Source organism: Pelodiscus sinensis, chromosome 13 (assembly GCF_052426305.1).
Source record: "Pelodiscus sinensis isolate ZL-2025 chromosome 13, ASM5242630v1, whole genome shotgun sequence".
NCBI lineage: Eukaryota > Metazoa > Chordata > Testudines > Trionychidae > Pelodiscus > Pelodiscus sinensis.
Genome location: NC_143064.1, coordinates 31,809,196 through 31,831,561, shown reverse-complemented (window position 1 = coordinate 31,831,561; position 22,366 = coordinate 31,809,196). Strand labels below are relative to the sequence as shown.

General features: G+C 50.9%; 1 protein-coding gene and 1 long non-coding RNA gene across 2 annotated transcripts; both read left to right on the top strand.

Annotated features, from left to right (window-relative positions):
* Positions 1-8,371: 8,371 nt before the first annotated feature.
* LOC142831285 (uncharacterized) lies at positions 8,372-12,726 on the top strand. The gene is made up of 3 exons (XR_016350592.1): positions 8,372-8,793; positions 12,359-12,404; positions 12,572-12,726. It is a non-coding gene; the product is annotated as an uncharacterized LOC142831285 (long non-coding RNA).
* A 556-nt stretch (positions 12,727-13,282) lies between these two features.
* Positions 13,283-21,576, top strand: LOC149523657 (uncharacterized). The gene is made up of 2 exons (XM_089781649.1): positions 13,283-13,408; positions 18,641-21,576. The coding sequence occupies exon 2, from the start codon at positions 18,711-18,713 to the stop codon at positions 21,399-21,401; it is 2,691 nt and encodes an 896-aa protein (XP_089637775.1). The 5' UTR covers positions 13,283-13,408; positions 18,641-18,710; the 3' UTR covers positions 21,402-21,576.
* The last annotated feature ends 790 nt before the right edge of the window (positions 21,577-22,366 follow it).

Genomic DNA, 22,366 nt, shown 5'->3' with positions numbered 1-22,366 from the left:
TGGATGGAAGAGCAACAGCCCATGTAGCTGCCCCTTGGCAGGTTCTATGCCCCACCTCACCTGCTGCCTCTGTAAACCCACTGCACCACTGAAATAATGCTCTACAGCGGCGTAAATCCCCAGTACAAAATGGCCGCAGTGTTCCCAGCCCTGATTCACTATTGACAGAGCCCAGCCGACAGCGAGAATTCTCCACGTGGCCAGACCACCTGGGAGGGAACTGGCATGTGGGTGGGATGGGTCTGACCCAGAACGAACATGCAGGAAGAACATGCCAGCAGGCATGGGCAGTGGGTGAAGGTAGGACTTGGGGGAAGCAAGTGCTCAACCGTCTCCAATCTCCACTCCTTTTGCCCAAGCCCCGCCCCCATGGGAGCCAAGCCGGCCACTCCTCCAGCATCATGGGGAGGTGGGGCGGTTTACGAATCCAGCCTCACTGGTGCCAGAACACAAGGAGGGCGGGCGCTCAGTGGAGCAACACTCCGCCCCCAGTACTGGATTCTAGGGGTGGAGTCTGAGCGGAGACAGTGCCTTCCCCTTCCTATGGTACCCGCCTGTGGGAGAGGACCAAGCTTTGACTCAGGTTGGAGCTGAAGCTCGTCCTCCAGCCACTCCCAAATCAGCAGGTGCTCCGACCCCAGCCCCATGACCCTGCTAGGGTGTCCCAGCCATTGTAAACAGGTGTACAACGCTATGTGGACACTCATCCGTGGGCTGGGAATCAGGGAGACCACAAAGCCGACATTCTCTTTCCTGAGCGTAGTGCGCAGTGTAGCCGCACCCGGCCCCAGCTTGCCCTTCCCTCCCCAGACGACACTCACCCTGGGCTAAGAGCTGAACCGCTCTGTTCACTCACCTTCTTCTTAGTCACACAAGCCCTGAGCCAGTGCAACCCTGAGCCAGTGCACAGTCACCCCTTTGCACCCCGTCCAGAGGAGAGTCCTGCAGGAGGAGTCAGGGTCTGCTGCTGTCCACGGTGCTGTGGTTCTCACAAACACTCCACAGATGGTGAAATGGTTAAAGACAGGGCCAGCCTGGGGTCCAGCTGACCCTGCATCCTGCCTGGGACACTGGCCAGCAATGTTCCCCCTATTTTTTTCCATCCACCTCAGGAATACATCTTGTTCCATGCATGGAGGCATGCAGAGGAAGGAGCACGGCGGAAAGGGATCTAGGGGTCATAGTGGACCACAAGTTGAATATGAGTCAACAGTGTGATGCTGTTGCAAAAAAAGCAAATATGATTCAAGGTTGTATCAACAGGTGTGTTGTAAGCAAAACTCGTGAAGTCATTCTGCCGCTCAACTCTGCACTAGTTAGGCCTCAGCTGGAGTACTGTGTCCAGTTCTGGGCGCCACATTTCAAGAAAGATGTGGAGAAATTGGAAAGGGTACAGAGAAGAGCAACAAGAATGATTAAAGGTCTAGAGAACATGACCTATGAAGCCAGGTTTCATGAACTGGGCTTGTTTAGTTTGGAAAAAAGAAGATTAAGGGGGGACATGATAGTGGTTTTCAAATATCTAAAAGGGTGTTACAAGGAGGAAGGAGAAAATTTGTTCCTCTTGGTTTCTGAGGACAGGACAAGGAGTAATGGGCTTAAAGTGCAGCAGGGGAGGTTTAGATTGGACATTAGGAAAAAATTCCTAATGGTCAGGGTGGTCAAATATTGGAATAAATTGCCAAGGGAGATGGTGGAATCTCCCTCTCTGGAGATATTTAAGAACAGGTTAGATAGACATCTGTCAGGGATGGTGTAGACAGAGCTTGGTCCTGCCTTGAGGGTGGGGGGCTGGACTCGATGACCTCTCGAGGTCCCTTCCAGTCCTATGATTCTATGATTCTATGTGTGGTTTCCCTGCAAAGGGGAATGTCTCTAATCGTTAGAGATGGGCTCACGTCTCGGAGCTGCTGGCTCACCAGCAATCTGTGGCCATTCTGCTCAAGGGTCCAATGTTAACCCTGCTGTGATCCCCTGGGAGTTCCCCTGCCCCACCCCGCCCTGCCTCTGCCCCCTCTCCCCCTCGGGGATGACCTCTACCCCAGAGACCAGATTCTGGGCAAGGGCTGTGTTCATTCACAAGGGGAGGAGGGCACAGAGAGCACCCCATCACTTTGCACCCCGTCAGAGAAGCCTAAAATTGCAACCCTTGTAGACTGCAATTCCTACAGCTGTCTGATATGGTACAGGGGGCAGGAGAGAGGGGGTTCTAACTTCCCTCTTACAGCTGGCCACCTGAGAAGCAGGGAGCACACTGGACCCCCTCCTCGAGTGGTGGAGTGAGTGCTGAGGGGTGCCCACCTGATTTATGTGGCCAGACACCCCCCAAGAGCCTGCAGCCTAAGACACAGACTAAGAAGGGGCCACGTGGGCCACACCAGAGATCTGCCACTTCCTCCTCTCCCCTCCCTCCCCACCTCCGTATCTGCTTTGCCACCTGTGCTTGAAGCCAGGTTTTGTGGCTAAGCCACTGGAGCAGGAGTTGGGGAGCTCGATGTGCATGTCTCATTTCTTCGACAGCCTCCCCAGGACCTCTGGCTCCCAGCTTACTCTCTGTGCATCCATTCTGTGGATAAATCCCTGTAATATTATCACTCTCATATAACTTTGTATTAAGATCTTGTCCTTTTAGATATATCTTTGTTAAGTGTTCTTATAGAATCTCTGTAACATTTCTCCTATAACTTTGTATTAAGAGAAATGTTCCTTTTTATATATATAGATCTTGTAAGAAAAAATGTCTTTTGAGCTCTCCCCTTTCCTCGATTGTCCTGTTGAAATGAATGAGGTGTGACTGGAGAATGAAAGGTGAGCACCTCCAGCAGCAGTTGCAAGGGTGGACAAGGTCTGGGAGCCAGATCCAAGACAATATCTGTGAAGTGAGCTCATTAAGAAAACTGGACATCCAGAAGCCTTGTGAGTCAAGCAGTGAGTGTCTGCCCTTGCAAGAACTCTCTTTGAAGCAGCATTAAGAAAGGCGTGGTGAAGACTAATTGGCTGCATGAGAGGGATAAATATGAGGCATTTTCCAGAGGAACCCCAGGTTCTCATTTTGTCAACATGGGAGCATCGATCCAGATTGGCAGAAGCCCGGCTCTACCCCTCCCCCATCTAACTCACCTGGCCAGTGCAGTTAGGGGGAGCAACTTTTGGTAACAACAAGATGGAGTGTTTGTGTGTGTGAGAGAGAGTGCATGAGTGTAATGTATCATATGCATATGATAAGTATTGATTGATCTATGTATGTTCAATAAATGTGCGTGTTGCCTTATCCCCCTGAAAAAGTTCCTGGGTGCTTCTTTTAAGCACAACAATTCCTCCTAACTACAGAAAATTATCCTTCAGCCCCTACCAAGGTTCCCCCTACATTTTTCCATCTGCGTGAGTAATAAATCTTGTTCTGTGCACCGAGGCATGTGCAGCTGTGCACCACAAACAGAAACACATGCTTCCAGCTGTGGGCGCTCTGCCACCAAGCTGGGCAGCAACTGAATCCCTCCTGGGCGACTACCCAAGCTCCCAGCTTACAAGGAACTCTGCCTCCCACCCCCTTTTGTTTTGTCAATTCAGGTGGGAAGCATTTGGGGACAGGGACTGTCTCTTGCCATGTGTTTGTACAGCGCCTTGCGTAATGAGGCCCTAACCTCAGGCTGTTATAGAATCCTAGGACTGGAAAGGATTCAAGAGGCATCTAACCCAGTCTCCTGCCCTCACAGCAGGGCTAAGAGGGCTAAGTAGTAACCAGACCACGGGCTACCTTAGCAGGAAGGCTACTAGTTACTGTGGGGCCTGTATCTCACTATGAAGCCTCCCTCTCTACAGGTCTGGCAGCTCTCGAATGGCTCTTGCACTGTGACCTATGTTGGCGCAGTTCTTCCTGAGATGTATCAGAGGGGTAGCCATGTTAGTCTGAATCTGCAAAAGCAGCGAGGAGTCTTGTGGCACCTTATAGACTAACCGAAGTGTTGGAACATAAGCTTTCGTGGGCAAAGACCCACTTCGTCAGATGCATGTAGTGGAAATTTCCAGAGGCAGGTATAAATATGCAGGCCAGAATCAGGCTGGAGATGACGAGGTGGATCCAATCAGGGAGGATGAAGCCCACTTCTAGTAGCTGATCTGGAGGTGTGAATACCAAGAGAGGAGAAGCTGCTTTTGTAGTTAGCAAGCCATTCACAGTCTTTGTTTAATCCAGAGTTGATTGTGTCAAACTTGAAGATGAACTGTAGCTCAGCAGTTTTTCTTTGAAGTCTGGTCCTGAAGTTTTTTTGCTGCAATTGTGAGCTTTAGATCTGCAATTGTGTGTCCAGGGAGATTGAAGTGTTCTCCTACAGATTTTTGTATGTTGCCATTCCTAATATCTGATTTGTGTCTATTGATTCTTTTACACAGGGACTGTCCAGTTTGGCCAATGTATACAGCAGTGAGGCATTGTTGGCACATGATGGCGTATATTACTTTAGTGGATGTGCAGGAGACTGAACCAGTGACAGTATGGCTGATCTGGTTAGGTCCTGTGATGGTGTTGCTGGTGTATATATGTGGGCAGAGTAGGCACCGAGGTTTGTTGTATGGATTGGTTCCTGAGTTAGAGTTATTATGGTGAGGTGTATAGTTGCTGGTGAGAATATGCTTCAGGTTGGCGGGTTGTCTGTGGGCAAGGACTGGCCTGCCTCCCAAGGCCTATGAAAGCAAGGGATCATTGTCCAGGATGGGTTCTGTAAACTACGATACCCACACGAGGAAGTGAGGAGACAGATTGATAGAGCCAGATGCCTCCTGCTACGGGACAAGCCCAAGAAAGAAACCAACAGAACACCACTGGTCATCATCTACAGTCCTCAGCTAAAACCTCTCCAACGCATCATTAGTGATCTACAACCCATCCTGGACAATGATCCCTCACTTTCACAGGCCTTGGGAGGGAATGGGGGGTAGTGGGAAGCTTTTTGAAGCAGGCTCTTTGTCCTGTAATGAATCCCTTAACTGAAGGAGAGCTCTGGAATTTTCTGTGGTCAATCCAGTACACAATCTCTGTGCCATTTGTGTCATTTCAGAATTTTTTTTGCTCAGAGTGCAAGGATTTAGCCTTTCTTCTGAACAACTCCTCAGGAATTCTTAGAGTGTAGCTTTGCTAATCTTTAACTTTAAAAACAAGGAGGAGTCCTATTAATTGCGCAGGAATTCTTATTCCTCTGCTTATGCTTACTGTAGGGGAAGATCCAAAACTCAAGGATGCTCTGGGAACCACTGGGAAAAGTGTGCATAACTCGAATTGCATATCTTATTTCAAGCAACAAGTGCAGTTTAGACATAGACTTAGAAACTAACAAATATATAGGACCGTGGGCTTACATGGATAGAACCCACTTCACACACAACTTGACTCACCAGAGATGTCTGGTGATCCCTCTGTGTAGTTTAAGAACTCGGCAGTAGCAGATGTGTTCTCAGATTTTATATCTCTACTGTTTATTTTTTGTACACTTTTTTATGTACAAACCCAGAACCTAAAATGACACCTAGAAACAAGACAGAGGGGTGACATGAAAGCCTTGGAAATAACCCTCAATAACTGAGAAGAGGTGGAGTGCTTTCTGTCCAGCATTGGTCATGGATACACCAAACTGTCCCCTGAAGCAAGCTACAGAATCGAGAGACGGAAAAGCTGGATTGATGGCTAACTCCACTGTTCCAGGACCCCTCTCTTCCTGAACAGGTGGCTCTGACTGGGCCAGCTCACCATATGTCGTCTGCTCTGTCTGTGCATGCAGACTCCACGGAAGACTGGAGGCCTGAGCACTATTATGACATCACAGGAAGTACATTTGGCCTTCACACCAACCTCTGGCAAGGAGCTCCACATGTTGACTGTGCACTGTGTGAAGTTCGTTTTAAATTTGCTGCTTATTAATTTCATTTGGTGACCTCTAGTTTTACATTATGAGAAGATGGAAATAATACTTCCTTGTTTACTTTTCTCAGTCATGATTTTATAGACCTTTATCATACCCCCTTGAGGCATCTCTTTTCCCAGTTAAAAAATGTCTGTCTTATTTATCTCTCCTCACACAGAAGCTGTTCTATATTCCTACTAATTTTTTTTTACCCTTTTTGGAACCTTTTTCAATACAGTAATTCCTCGCTTAACACGTGCCTGCTTAACACGTTTTCGCAATGGCACGATTTTTGGGGGGAACATTTTTTGAACAACACGACCCTTCCCCACAATAACATGATTTCCCCTAGAGCCGGCCAGAGGCTGGCAGCTGTGCGAGGCTTTCCCTCAAGGCAAGGCATCTGGCCAGAGAGGGTCACTGGGGAACTGTGCGGTGAGCGGAGAACCTCCGCCGCTTTGTAAGGAGACAGACAAAGCCCCACGCAGCTGCCAGTGACCAGCGAGCTGGGGAAACCCAGCTACCTACTGTAGGCAGGGAGCAGAGGAAATGGAGCGAGGCTTCCGGCCAGAGGGGGTTGCCGGGGAATGGCACAGTGAGTGGTGAACCTCCCGAGGCAGGGTAAGCCCTGCACAGCTGCCAGTGACTGGCCAGGTGGGGAAACCCAGTCGCCGGCTTCAAGTCCCCTACCCTGTCCTTCCCTTCCCTTTCCTTTCCTTCCCTTCCCCAGAGCCAAACACCTCCTCTCCCTGCTATAACTGAGTCCCCTTTCTCCCCCAACCTTATGTCCTGGTCCCAGCTGCTAACAAATGCAGGCTGGAGCTGCGAGCGCATGTACAACCCCCACCTTTTCCATTATTTTCAATGGGAAAATTGACCCCTCATAACACGTTTTCACTTAGCATGATCATTTTCTGAAATGTGTCTACCGTGTTAAATGAGGAATTACTGTACCAATATATCTTTTCTGATATGGTCCGACTGCATCCGTGCACAATATTCAAGATGTGGGCAGACCATGGATTTATACAGGCAATATGATTTTTCTGTCTTATTCTCTATCCCTTTCAAATGAGTCCCTACATGCTGTTTGCTTTTTTGACTGTTGTTTCACAGTGAGTGGATGTTTTCAAAGAACTATCCACAGTGACTCCTAGATCTTTCTCTCAAGTGGTAACAGCTAACTTAGACCCCAGCATCTGAGCTGTGCAGTGAAGATGTTGTTTTCCAGTGTTCTCTACTTTCCTTTTATCAACATTGATTTTCATCTGCTATTTTGTGTCTCAGACTCTGAGTTCTGTGAGGTCCCTTTGTAGCTCTTTGCAGTCTACTTTTGACTGACCCACCTTAAATGGTTTTATATCATCCACCGTTTTTGCCACCTCTCTGCTTATCCATTTCTCCAGACTATCTCTAAACAGGATGAACAGGGCTGGTCCTAGCACAGACCTCTGTGGGACTACACTTGTTACCTCTCTCCACTCTGAAAATTGCCTGTTTAATCCAATCCTTCTTTCCCATCTTTTAACCAGTGACCAGTCCAGGAGAGAACCTTCCCTCTTATCCCATGACTGCTCTCTTGGCTTAAGAGACTTTGGTGAAGGACTTTGTCAAAGGTTTTCTGAACCTCCCGTTATGTCAGCACACTGCATGGCCTTCAGTGGCTTGTCATCTTTCCCATGGGAACATGGGCCAATTAACTCATGCTGAGGCCTAATAAGAACTCAGATACACCCGCCTGTGAGAAACTCACTTTCATAATGATACCCCCATGCCAGCAGCCCCTCAGATCACAGGTGAAGAGCGTAACTTCAACACTGCCATTGGAAGAGTCCAAAATAAGCAACACGTCACATACAAATGTAGTGACTATGATCTCTTATTTTGCATCCACTATGGCCAGTTGATAGTCCCCTGAGGTCCATGCTAGTGCCCTAATGTGATAGGCCTGGCTCTGCTACTGTCCTGATATTTGGCCTTGAGCAAGTCACTGCCCCACTCTGTGCCTCAGTTTCCCCTCATTGATGCTACCACACTCCTTTGCGAACATGTGTTAAAAATACTGATGGAATGTTTTAGATAAGAAATGAGGATTTTTATTACCCTGAGACATAGGGTGATTTTTGGAGTTGATAGACCCTCTGCATTTTATTTTTTTAATTTTTTAATTTTATACTCAATTTCAGGCCCAGTTGGTTGCAAAGAGAAGCTGAAAATCATTTGAACTGTGTGCCCTTTCCAGGCTCAGACACTAGCGGGCAAATGATGAGTTCCTCGAACTGACGTATTTTTTTCTCCTCATTTTGAAGCCAATGGCATGATTTTGGGGGAGCCCAGCTCCTGGTTTAGGACTAGGTGGGCTGGCAACACCAGGCACATTTTCATGAACTCAGAGTTCCAGGTCAATTGTGTCAGGGCTGCGTCTCACCTCAGGCCGGGAGATTCTGCCTCAGTCACAGTTTTTATGAGTTTTATGAGTTCCCCCATGTAGGGGAAAGTTCCCTTTCTTAGGGGCTTAAAGGCAATAAAGACCCATTCCCCTGAGAGTCTGACACCCTCTCTCCTGCCATATAGTGAGTTCAGCAGCTCAGCTCCTTTGGGGTGTTGCCCTGGCCCCTCTCCTGAGCTAACTACAGCATTGACAGCTCACAGGCTGGAGGGAGATGACAGGGGGCAGCCCCATTCTGACCTCAAGAAGTGACATCAGCGCCTACCTGATGCCAGAGCTTCAGATGGAGCCTGGCTCCATCCTGTTGGTTTGATCGTGTCTGTGACACTTAGTGACATTGATGGGGGCATGAGTTCCCTCCTCCTATGTCTGAACTATGCATCCTACCTGCTGCTCACGCTGCTGTTTCTCACCTTCGATGCAGTGATGAGGCTCGCCAGATTGGAGGTAAGTGGGAATCCTGGAGAGCTACACAGGCTGAATCACTGCCAGTTGGACACAGGAACCAACCAGAGGTGTTTTTAATCCAGCAGGCCTGGATCATCTACACCCAAGAGTCTTGAAAGATCTGGCTCAGGAGGTCCATGGCCCAGTGGTGTTAATTTTTCATAAATCTAGGGTTGTGGAGGGAATTCCAGGAGACTGAAAAAGCACTAAAGTTGTGTCAATATTCAGACAAAGACAAGAGGTTGACCTGGCTTTTGATAGGCCTGTTAGCCAAAACTAATGGAGAAGCTGGGATGGGATTCTTCCAATAAAGAATTCAAAGGCAGGCATATTTTTCCAGAATGTTAAAAGGATTAATGGAAAAGGGGTCCCATCGGATAAACCAGATTTCATTTCTGGCTGAGATTACACATTTGGCTGATAAAGATCACTGCTTTGCTGGAATAAACTCTGACATTTGGAAAGTGTTGGTTTTCCAAGAGTCCATAGCGAGAAAGGCCCACTGTGAACTTCCAGGCTGATTCCCATATAGCAAAAGCTAAAAAACTTCTCCAAAATAATTCCCAGAGCAGGTTGTTTATCAAAATTCCCAATCTTGCTTTTAAAAATGGCCTACAATGGAGAATCCCCAGAGACCCCAGTAAATTATTCCCATTGTTAATTATTATGATTGTTAAAAATCTACCCCTTGGTTCTAGTCTGCATTAGTCTAGCTTCAACTTCCAGCCATTGAACCATGTTACACCGTGCTCTGCTAAGTTGTAAAGCCCATTTGTAATTCTCGTGGAAGACATTTATAGACTTTTAATGAAGCCACCCTTGAACCTCTTTAAGCTACATTGACTGAGCTCCTAGAGTCTCTCCATGGAAGGCAGGTTTTTTAATCCTTTAATCATTTGTAAGGCTCTTCTTGGAGTGTCAGACACCAGGGCTGGAGGCAGTATTCCAGAGGCCACTCTAGTGCCAAATGCAGAGATCAAATAACCTGTTTGCTCCAACTTGCCATCCCCTTGTTTATTCTCCCAAGTTTTATGGTATCAATGGTGCACTGGTTAAATGAATGGAGAACTAACTGATGGCTCCCACACAGTCATTGTCGAAGGGCTCCTTGGATGGAGGTGATTTCTGTGGGGTTTTCCAGGGCTCTATCCTACGCCGGATGCTAGTAAATATTTTTATCCATGATTTGACAGTAAATATAATGCTGCTGCAGATAGAAAATTGACATCAAGGTTGGCAGGCTGGTAAACAATGATGAGGACAGGACAGTCATACAGAGAGCCCTAGAGTGATTATTTGGCGAATGGGGCCCATTCAAACATAATGTGTTTTAGTACAGCCCAGCACAGAGTTATACGCTTATGCTACGTCTAGACTGCATCCCTCTGATGACAGAGGGATGCAAATCAAGCACATGCAAATTGCTAATGAAGCAGGAATTTAAATATCCCATGCTTCATTAGCATAAACATGGCCACCACTTTTTTTCAAAATGGAGCTTTTTCAGAAAAACCTGGCAGCCTGGACGTAGATCTGTCGGAAATAAACCCTTTTTCGACAGATCCTATAAAACTCATTTTTTGAGGAATACAGGATCTGTTGAAAAAGGGTTTATTTTCGACAGATCCGCGTCTAGACTGCCATTTTTTTTCAAAAAAGCTCCGTTTTGAAAAAAGGGGCGGCCATGTTTATGCTAATGAAGTACAGGATATTTAAATCCCTGCTTCGTTAGCAATTTCAACGTGCCTAATCTACATCTCTCTGTCGACAGAGAGGTGTAGTCTACACACAGCCCTAGAAGGAAGAAGTGCACACTCAGCTTTGGATGTAACGAGCTTGGGTAGTTTTCTATCATCTTCAGATTTGGCCACTTCCCTGGTCCCGCCTTTACCAGATGACTTCTGAATCTGTTGAACTACCCTGGGTCCAGACAGATCCCAGGGGAACTTTGCTGCTTGTCTCCCTTCATTCCGAAAACTCACCATTTATCCCTCCCCTTTGTTCCCTGTTGTTTAGCAGTTACTGATCCATGAGAGGTCCTTCCCTCTTACCCCACGACAGCTCACTTGGGTTCAGAGCTGGTGGTGAGGGAATTTGTGGAAGGTTTTCTGGAAATCTAAGCACACTGTACTCATCGGACCTCCCCCTCCTCCCCCCATTGTCCACATGCTTGCTCAAAGAAGTCGAGTAGATTGGTGAAGCAGGATTTCCCTTGGCAGAAACCATGCTGACTCTTCCCCCAACCAAACCAATCATGTCCATCAATGTGTCTGATTATTTTGTTCTTTATTGTAGTTTCAACCAATTTGCCCTGTACTAAAATTAGATTTATTGGCCGTTACATGCCAGGATAGCCTCAGGAGCTGTTTCTGTATTGGCTTTCCATTAGCTCCCCTTCTGACTGCTGGCCTGTAGGTGGATTGAAGCAATAGTGTACTTACCACAGGCTGAGATCTGAGTTCCTTCAGAAACCCTTTTGGACCCTCTCCCACGCCCTCCATAAGGGCTTTCTAATACAGGAAAGGTACCTTCACACACACACACACACACACACACACACACACACACACACACACACACACACACACGGATGGTGCCAGCTGACAGCTGGGCCAGGGTCAGGAGCTCCTGCAAAGACAGATAGTGAGCTAGGGGAGAAGTCCTCTCCCCCACGAAGAAGGACACTCAGTCTAGGCCGGGGCTGGGAAGACTCATCTGGCAGAAAGGGGGCAGGCCGCAGCAGAGAAACGCACTCTGAACTCAGGGTGTTTGGCATGCTTACGACTGGCATAACTGTCCCTGGTCAATAAGGGACACTTTGTGCTGTGTTGGTGGCCCAAAGAGGGGAAATTAGATCTGCAGTCGGCATGTAGCTAAGTGTTTCATCCCTTACGTTGTCAGATCTTTATCAGCACCACTGGGGCTGTCAGATGTGGCAGCAGAGTGGGATCCACGGGGCCCCATATCCCAATGGCTGCTGCTGTGGAGGGCAGAGAACCAGACCCAGCAACCACTTTCCATTCCTTCGACAAGCTGGAGTCTCTGGGAGGATGGATAAGGATTCACATTGCAGCCTCTCAATGGGCTGGGGCCAGGAAAGCTAATGATCCAAGCAAGGGATCAAATCCATCCATGAGTACCAGTCATGTGCCTATTAAGACACATTCTGCTCATGCTGAGGAGAAGCAGCAGCCTCTCTGCAGCTCCTGGGTCACATGCCTCCCCTTCCTGCTAGAGGAACCCCATCCCGGCCACCACAATGAACACTGCTGACCCAAAGGGTTCTCCATAGGAGAAAGAACATTGCAGGCTCCCTTCTGCAATGCTGATGAACTCCACAGTGCCTGCTTCTCCAAGCCCTAGATTATGTCTGTGACAGCCTGTGCAGTTTGTGGTGGCTGCCCTAGGCTGGCTGCAGACCTGCCATGTGTCTCATGGTGCAGTACTTCCCACAAGGGACCACTTCCCAGGGGCCACCATGGCTCTCACCTAATGCAGCGCTCACTGCACACCCAGCCTTTCCATGCTTTCTCATAAGCCACTGCTTTCTCTCTGTGTGTGGCAGGCTCCGCCAAGGAAGGAGAGGCAAAGAGACAGAAAGGAGCTGACAGGTAAGCTGCCCCATCCCTGCAGCTATTGTAGCACCTCAGGCCCCATGCAAAACAGAGAGGGTCTAGTCCCTCTCTGCCGGGAGTCATGCAGGGGCACTGGCTGGGCTCCAGTCATGGGCTAGATCTCCAGGTAGCTCAATGTCTCCTTTATGTCTCACTTCTGGCAGCTTCCAGATGCTGTGAGGAAGAGCTGGAAGGGGCTTGTGAATTTCTAGGGACGTGGTAAGCGATGCACCCCTCCAAAAATCTGTCTTGGGCCAGTCCCGCTTCTGGACTCATGCAATTCATTCCCTGAAGCTACCATCTCAAATCCTCCCCCATTCATCACAATGGTTCATTCCCTTCTTCTAGCATCATGCAAATAATGGGAGGAGGCAGATTGCATGGACTGGCCTGGCCCAGCCCATCTTCCCCTCCTAAGGGGGAGGGGGAAAATGCTTTATGGAAGCAGCCCCATGCACACCAGGGATGTAAGGTGGAGAGGCCTTTCTGCTACAGTGGATAGGGTGAGGCCATAGACTGTTCAGAGTGAAAGGGACATGGCAGCTTTGTGTAATGCCCCTTCCCAGCAGCATTTGAGACCTGGACCCTCATCTCTGCAGCACAAAGCACCCATTAGCATTGAAGAAGATGCTCCATTATTTGGGAGAAGTAGTAGTCCATTATCCTTTATGCTGTCATACTGCTATAGCTGGGATATGAGACATGCTGCCAGGAGGGTACGTGCTCAGCTTGTCGGCACTAGCCCATGCTCACCTACCAAACTAGCTAACCCCTCACTAGCACCGGTCAGGCATGACTCCATGGAGAAGGGTCAGAGAGAGTTTCAGAGCTGCTCCTCTGGGTAACTGAGGGCCCGGGGACCGGGCCTGCGCTCAGGTCTCTGCTCTCTCTGTTCCCAGCTGCCATGTGCCACTGGAGAAGCTCACCCTGGGTCACTGCCTACAGCTCGTGGATGAGAGGATACAATACGTGGCCAGGCACCTGGATGAAGTGCTGATACCGTAAGGCAATGCACAGGGGGCACCAGACTTGGGGGTTACTGAAGGCAAGCGGGGGACAGTGAGTGAATGCAGAGAGAAGGGGGCAGGGAAAACCAGAGACTCGAGGATTCTAAATATCAGGGAAAAGACCCCTAAGAGGCTTTAGCTTCCCCAATGAGGAACCCATGACAAGGACATTAGGGAGAGTCCAAAATTCAAAGCAAAGAGAACAAGCTAGGGCTGGGAGTGGCATCAAACTCGTCTGTACAGCAGTGTCCCCTAACAGGTGGCTGTCTGCAGCCGTCTCCTACTCCCCGTGAAAGACACAGTGATTGGGTAACATTCTGTGATATGGTATCCCCCACCACTGGAAAGGTGAGGTGGTCAGGTGGGCCTAGGAACTCCCCAGGCTGCCTCTGGAGGAAGAGACAGGCGGCAGGGAAGGGATTGCAAACAGGCTCAGCTGGGCAGGAGGAGGCGAACCCGATAAAGCCAGGAAGGTGGTGACAGAGATGGGCTGCTGTGGGACCGGTGCCAGCCTTGACAGCCAATCCACAGAGTGACCGCACCGGAGAAGCAGTGATTGGTGCAACTCAGATCCTTGTGATGGGAAATGCGTGTCCTTTACAGAAAGAGAAATGTCCAAACGACTGTGTACCGAATGAAGGCCCGTACGAGTCAGTTGCCCTGACGATGAGAAAGACTGTACCTGTAAGTCACCATGGGTATGTCTACACTACAATGTTAGTTCGAACTAACAGACGTTAGTTAGAACTAACATTCATAGGCGCTACACTAGCGCTCCGCTAGTTCAAATTTAAATCGAACTAGCGGAGCGCTTAGTTCGAACTAGGAAAACCTCATTTTACAAGGACTAAGCCTAGTTCGAACTTATTAGTTCGAATTAAGGGGTGTGTAGCCCCTTAATTCGAACTAGTGGGAAGCTAGCCCTCCCCAGATTTCCCTGGTGGCCACTCTGGCCAACACCAAGGAAACTCTATTGCCCCCCTCCCGGCCCCGAATCCCTTAAAGGGGCACGGGCTGGCTACGGTGCCCGTGCCAGGTGCAAGCCTGCCAGCACCCAGCCAGCAGACCCTGCACCTGACACGGCACAGAGCCACCCACCCGATGTCCCCCAGCTCACCCCCTCTTCCCGGGACCAGGCTGGCGGCTCCCGGGAGCTTGCCCGGGACCGCAAGAGGCGGGCACCTTCCTGGGCTAGTGCAGACATCATGGACCTCGTCCACAATCTCCGCACTAGGCACAGGAAAGTGGCCGTCTAGGGCAGGAGAGCTGCCAGCCTGGCCACCCAGGAGCAGGTGTGCATGAAAATCAAGAAGGTCCACTGAGACCCCTGACCCTGAGCCCTGAGCTTACAATGGCCGTCCTGGGTCAGACCAAAGGTCCATCTAGCCCAGTAGCCTGTCTGCCGACAGCGGCCAACGCTAGGGACCCTGGAGGGGATGGACCGAAGACAGTGACCAAGCCATTTGTCTCGTGCCATCCCTCTCCAGCCTTCCACAAACTTTTGGCAGGGACACCACTCCTACCCCCTGGCTAAGACTACTCCATGGACCCAACCTCCATGACTTGATCTCACTTCCCTTTAAACTCTGTTCTAGTTCTAGCCTTCACAGCCTCCTGCAGCAAGGAGTTCCACAGGTTAACTCTTTGCTTTGGGAAGAACAACTTTCTCTTACTAGGTTGAAGCCTGCTACCCATTCCTTTCCTTTGGTGTCCTCTAGTCCTTCTTTATGGGAACTCATGAAGAACTTTTATGAATGCACCCTCTCCACCCAACCCCTGCTTTTAGAGACCTCTATCCTGTCCCCGCTCCATCTCCTCTTGTCTAAGCTGAACAGTCCCAGTCTCTGTAGCCTCTCTTCATCTGGGACCTGTTCCCAACCCCTGATCATGTTAGTTGCCCTCCCCTCTCCCAGCCTTTCTCTTCCCCTCTCCCACCTCCTTTTCCCAGTCTCTCCCAGTTTTGTTCAATAAAGACAGATTCCATTTTGGAAGACACGTTATCTTTATTTTGTACATCAGGAAGGGGGGCTAGGGAAGGGTAAGTGGAAGGAGGTGAGGGAGGAATGGGGTATGAGCCCCCGATGGGTAGGACTGGGCTGGCTCTGCGGGCTTCTGGGGGTGGAAGCTCTCCTGCAGCCCCCCAATTGCCTCCTCTCCCCAGATGGCAGCCTGCGGCAAGTGCAGCCGGTCCGATGGCCGAGTGCTGTGATGTGCCCAGTGTGGGTACTCCGGGCACTCCAAGCCAGGACTGGTTTTCAAGCGGGGCACCCCATAGAACTGTCTGTCCGGGGTGGGGGTCGGGTCCCTTTAAGCGCAGCCCTCGGCTAGCCTGAGAGAGCATCTCCACGCTCTAAGTCCTCCTCTGATGCCCTGCTGTCACTGCTTCCGGCCATCCTTAAGCCCTGTTCAGGGTCCACTTAATGTGGACATGCTAGTTCGAATTAGCAAAACGCTAATTCGAACTAGTTTTTAGTTCTAGACGCATTAGTTCGAATTAGCTTAGTTCGAATTAACTAATTTGAACTAAGTTAGTTCGAACTAACTCTGTAGTGTAGACATACCCCATGATTGTGTGAGGACTGTAGGAAAGAATGTACCTAACTGTGATGAGAGGGGGACTGTGCAGGATCAGTGCCCCCAACGGACCTACAGCAAGACTTCAAGGCAGCTGAACCCCGCGCAAAGGGGCCATATTTGGGAAGAGATCTGAAGGGAAGTGAAGATGGAAGTGCTAGCAAAGGAGCATGTTGCAGAGGGAAGTTATCCCTTCCCAAGGTGGATGCCAGAGTTGCCACTCCCACAGAGGGGATCTGTGAAGCATTAGGGCCGGATCCATGCCTGGTGAGGTCAGATTCCCGGACTATGGGTATCCCTGCCCATTTTGGATGGACAGATTCCTGGAGGTTTTATCACATGACATAATCATAAGTTAAAGCTTAATCTTTAAATTCTTGAAAACTCCAGGGCATTCCTTGAGATATGGAAATCCCAGTCCCAGGGAGATGTGATGAGGGTAGCTGAGCGCATTTCTACTGGACCCTGGGGCAGGAGATAGAAGAGGGTGGACAGGCCAGGAATGGGAAAGGTGCACCACAGCTAAAAACCCAGGTTCCTAACCCAGAGGTGTCCCGTGTATAGAAACCCGGGCACCTGAGGAAAGATTGTCCCTGTGTAAGGTGGAAGCAAAGAGCTTAACCCAGATGCCATGCCCGAGGGGAGAGCCCAGGAAGCCCCATACAAGAAGAAACATATGGGGAGAAGGGCCCATAAAGAGAGTTGCCACCTTCTGGGGAAAAGAAAGACACAGACAAGAACGAGAGGCCTATAGAAAGCCTGCAGGTTCTCTAGGGAAATCCAAAGGGCAGGCGAGCTGCAGGAAGCATAGAGACCCTGATGCCAAATCTGAGGGAGGCAGGAATTGACAGAGAGTTGAACCATGAGATGGGGCATCCGAATCCTGAGAGTGAGGGCGCTGGGGGGATTCGGTGAAGCAGGTGCAGAGCAGGCTCTGCAAAACCTGTGCCAGACCTGGAATCCCGGTGGAAGCAGCTGAGGAAGACAGTGGAGGAGAAAGGGAAACTATCGCTCATGGAGGGGGACATAGAGCAAGAGAGGGAAACTCTGTGCACATGGCTACAGAAAACACAGGGGAGGGGCTACCTGCCACCTGCCAGCAGGAGGAGGCTGTGTGTCCACCCCACCCCACAAGGGAAGGGACTAAGCTGTCCCCAAGGCGCACCTGGAGGGAGGGACAGGAGAAGGGAAGGGATTGCAAACAGGATCAGCTGGGGGGAGTAGGCTGGGCTGATAATGTCAGGAAGCTGGTAGCAGAGAGGGGCTGCTGCTGGAAAGGATGAGGCCTGTCTGGGTAGAGGGAGGAGCGTATGGAGCTGGCACACCCAGCGCACGGAGCGGAACCAGGAGTGATAGGAAGCAGTCCAGGCATGGAGCGGTGCTGGCTAGGCCAGGCCAGCCCAGAACTGCTGGGTGGAGGGGCGCTGTTCTAGAACATGGGTTAGAGAGAGTGGGCCTGGCTTTCCCTACCAGACACTGAGCTTATAGTATGGTCTGGCAGGGCAGGGAGTGGAAAACCTGCCTGGGGCACCTTGGGTGTGACAAGGAATCGAAGGGCTGCACTCTGGAAGAGGCGGAAACAATGAGTGGGCTCGGCAGGGAGCTGAGTCAAAAAGAGGCCATTGAATGAGAGAGGAGCTGCAGCCCCAAGACAGAGAGGATGTGGTGGTGTGCGACAGCGGAAGGGGACCTCACTTGAGAACTCGTGACTAAGAAGAGCAGCACATCCCATGTCACACCCCAATCATGGGTCATCAGCTGGCTTCAAATCCAGGACTTTCAGTCCCATAGCACTGTCCTCGCCCACTGAGCAAAAGGAGAAACTCCATTAACTGGTAGCAGTAGTAGGTTGTTATCATCAAGTGCATTAGGTGCTAGAGGAGGACAAATTTCCAGTGGGTGAGGGAGTGATGGGTCTGTCTGTTTCTCTCTCTCACGCACACACAGAATTTTTATTACCTAATCTTTCTATTAGAATAGCATGTGGCCCCTAGCCATGCTCGGGCCCTGTGTGCTAGGTGCTGTACGTGTGCATGCAGAGAAGGGGTTATAGGTCCAGTGTGTGCCATTCCCCCTCTTAGGGTATGTCTAAACTACATGGCTCCGTCGACGGAGCCATGTAGATTTGTTGTTTTGGCAAAGTCAAATGAAGCCGCGATTTAAATGATCGCGGCTTCATTTAAATTTACATGGCTGCCGCGCTGAGGAATAACGGGGCTGCCGACAAAGGGCTTTGATGTCGGCAGGGGAGCGTCCAGACTAGCGCGCTGAGCGGACAAACAGCTGATCAGCTGTTTGTCGGCTCAGCGCGGCAGCCATGTAAATTTAAATGAAGCCGCGATCATTTAAATCGTGGCTTCATTTTACTTTGCCTATGTGTCTCATCTACATGCCTCTGACGACAGAGGTATGTAGTCTAGACACAGCCTTAGTGCTTGGATGTCCAGCTGATTGCCCTGTGGCAGAGTGTGACATGCTGTGCACACCCACTGCACTACACTGGGTATGTACCCGAGCCCCCTTCACCCAGCAGACCATATCCCCGCTCTCCCTGTCTGCTCTGTCTCACAGGATGAGCGAAATGACATTTACGGGGGGGGGGAGCCCATTTTCCTCTTCCTCCTCGGAATCTAGCTCCTCTTTCCTCTGCAGTCCCAGCTACTTTACCCTGCGAGAAACCTTCCAAAGCTGGTCAGAGTCTCTCTGCCATGTGAGAGAGACCATGTCTGTCGTGGGCAGGGAAGGCCCCATGCTTCCCACCCAAACCCAGCCTCTCTCCAGGCCACCTCTTCTGAGCAGACAAGACTCGCCAGAGCAGCCAGCCCATTTGCACCAGACATCAGCCCATGGCTTAGACTTAAACATCTGCCAGAAGCACCTGCAGAGCCAGCTGGGAGCACCCACCCTTTCAACAGAGTCGCTGGCCCAAGTCTTCCCCAGCACCCCTGCTCAGTTCCGACTGGCGGGAGACTCCACAGTGATATTCGACATGAGCATGGTTCCTCTCCTGGGCAGCACCGAGTGGGACAAGCTGGACCATCCTGTACGCACAAAAAGAATCCCAGAAGAGCAGGACACAGCCCTTCAGAGATTTCCCACCGCTCTTCTGCCTTCAGCGCCACAAAGCAAAGCCCCAGGGGAGCCAATGTTGGGTGAGAGGCATGCCGAGAGGTTGTGGGACTTACTCCCACATCAGGCCACCCGTGGATTTTCAGCACAGCTCCCCACGCCCTCGAGAGTCACCTCTGGACCCACGTGCACCCAAGAAAACCAGGAGGCATACGGCTACCCTGTGGAATCCCGGCTCCCAAAGGCCCGCATTGTTGTTCCAGCCCCTGACACCAACCCGGCCATGCATGTGCCCATGGTGGCAGCCAAGTTTCAGGGACACGTAGCTCAGAAATGCTTGGAGATCCAAATGAAGGCATTTCCTCGGCTGATGAGCGAGTCACATGGAAATACACCTTTTCTGAAAGAGACCAGCCCTGCCAGGCCTCCTCAGAGCTATGAATACCTGGGGGAGGACAGTATGACAGCATTCCCCGCAAGGGGGAAGTATCCATCCCAAACTGTCAGCTACCCGGTAAGCCAATGGGAGCTGCCTTCTCTGGACCCAGAGCCCCCTGCAAAGCTGCCTCCTCCCATCCCAGCCCAGGGAGGTGGTGCAGAGCTCGGTGAGACGGAGAGCAATTTCCAGCTGGATAAGACATGGGAGACCTTGGACCGACATGTTCTGCAGAAGAAGCTGCAGCAGGAGTGGGGGTGGCCGGACGCCCCATGGAAGGCCCTGGGGGCTTGCCAGACCCCGGTGCCTAAGCCCTGCACCTTGAAGCCCCATATCAAGGTGGTTTCCAGCCTTGGGGAGCTGCGCTTCCTGGTGAGCGATGTTAAGAAGCGACTGGAGTTCCACATTCTCAAGATGCAAGTGCAAAAAAGATGGGGGCTGCCCCAGACAGTCCAGGATTCCCTGAAGGAGTTCATGTCCCCTGCCCCAGAACAAAGAGGCTGGCTCTCTCCTACACGCAGCAGCAGCGTGGTGCCGTATCATTCGCCATTCCCGGTGCATTCCAGGAAGGCTCAATCTAGTCACGTGTCTCCCAGGGACCCCTCTGAGAGCTGGATACAGGATTTACATGCCCTGCCCACAGACACAAGGCAGAAACTAGGATGGTATTACTCCCCAAAGTGTTCTGGGGAACTCAAAGGGGAGGAAAGCCCAGACCATCGCCAAGCATGGCAGATGAAGAAGCAAAGCGCAGTCTCCTCTGGCTCCGAACGCTCCCCAACACCAGAGCAAGACGCTGCCATGGAGACAGATGGAAGCGATGGTGCGGCAGGCAGCTGGGCAAACTCCCAGCCCTGTGACCTGCTGGTAGGGGCAGATGTGACATTGCTTCCTCCGGGGCCTGAAAGGACAGAGCAGACACAGGCAGCAACACTACACATTGACCAAAGGGAGGACGGCACCAATGGTAGCAAAGAGAAAGTAGAGCTGCACTTGGAGAGGAAGGTTGTCTCTGGGGAAGGCCTGAAGCTGGAGGAGTGGGCAGGCGAAGACGGTGCAGCTCTTCCCAGCAGCCAAGATCTTCAGGTTGCCCCCGAAGCACCAGGCTGTGGGCAGCTCACAGACTCCATCATTGACACCCTGGTCGCCGGGCAGATCGCACACGACCAGGAGCTGAAGCGCCTGATGGGGATGCTGAGCAGCGCCAGCCCTTGGGCAGACCACGTCTCCACAGGGCATTCAGTCTGCCCGCATCCAGGAGTGACAAAGACTCAGAAATCGCAGGAGACTCAAGTCTCTGGTGAGTTTCTTGGTCTCCGGGACACGGCGGCTCCAAATGGGCTCAGTGGAAATGGGCCTTCCGAGGTTTCCAGGGACCAGCCCCCCGGCCGAGTCTGCGAGAAATGCAGCAAGCGGCGAGAGAGGAGACGTGCTGGCTTGGCAGGTGCTGACTCGCCCAAAAGATCCCATGGAATTCCCCAGAGAGAGACACTGGGAAACTTGTGCGCATCAGACTACCACAGCATGCCGGTGGTGTGGCTTCTTCCCGTCGGCAACAGCAAGAGGCATGATGGAAAGGGAAAAAAGACTTCCAGCAAACTACCAATAATGGTGTCCACGGCTACAAGCACAACGGGGCTTTCTCAAACTGGGCTTAAACGAGCTGGAAGCCCTGAGGGGTCCCCTCCACAGGCTTCCAGACCCAGGACACAATCCCCATCAAGGAACAAAGTTCCTGTTCTAAAGCAGATCTTCATGTGCCTCAAGCAAACTCTCTCCAAGCTTCAGAGCAAAGTGACATCCCGGATGTCCCATGACGCCCGCCCCAAAACACCTGATATTAAATTTACAAAGCCTCCCTTCTGGAGGAGAAGGACCTCCAAGGGTGTCCGCTTTCCCTACTATTGAATCCCACCCTGACAACGTGGCCACTGACAAAGCTCCTTGGAATGCTTATGATCAAATGTGTAGATGAAAGTAATCCCCAGGAAATGAGCATAGTAGTGTAAAATACTTAACTGGATTAACTTTAACTTAATTTTATTCGTTGCTTTACTTTGTTTTCTTAAATAAAAACCAATGTTGTTTGGAGCAGAGTTACAGTAAATCTTCTACGTTTTCAGAAACTGCCCTGGTGCAAGATATCCAAAGGTGGCAGAGAATGTGGGAGGTAAATGCCCCCTGAGAGGGTGGCAAATGGGATTCCAGAGGGCCCTTGGTTTGGACAAGTACTTGTAGACAAAGGGCAGGGCTTTCCTTTGGTGATGAGGATTCGGGGTTTGCCAAGGTGTTGGACACGAGATTGGAGGGAGGACTGCAGCAGGCAGCATGGAGGCCCTTGAATCAAGGAGCAGGAGATGGAGAGATCTGCCACTGAGCTGAGGAGAGGGCCCTTCAAATGGAGTTATTCCAGCCCCAAATTCCCCTCTGAACTGCCACTCTGGGCCCGTCCTACCAGAATCAGGCTGTCCGGATCCCTAGACTGCATCTGCTGGGCCCCAATCTCACTGGGCAGCGACATGTTTGCAGTAGAGTCTCACTAGACACAAGTGTTTCTGAGCACGCCCAACAGCACCCACACCAGGCAAGGCATGAGTTTCACCTCCTGACTCAGCTATGGGGTCAGATCAGGCTCCTACGGGTGAGCTGACAGAGTGTGGGGGGAAGGAGGGAGCCTCAGCACCAATGGGTTTTTAATTGTTTTCCCACTGTGGGACAGCATGAATGGGAGAGACTGAGGGAGCCCTGTCAAGAGTCTCAAAGCTCATTGGTCTGAGCAATCACCTGAGAGGTGGTTAATCCCAGCTCCAATTCTTCTCCCATCTGCTGGAAGCTGGGACTTGAACCCTGCATCTCCTCCATCTCCAGCTCCT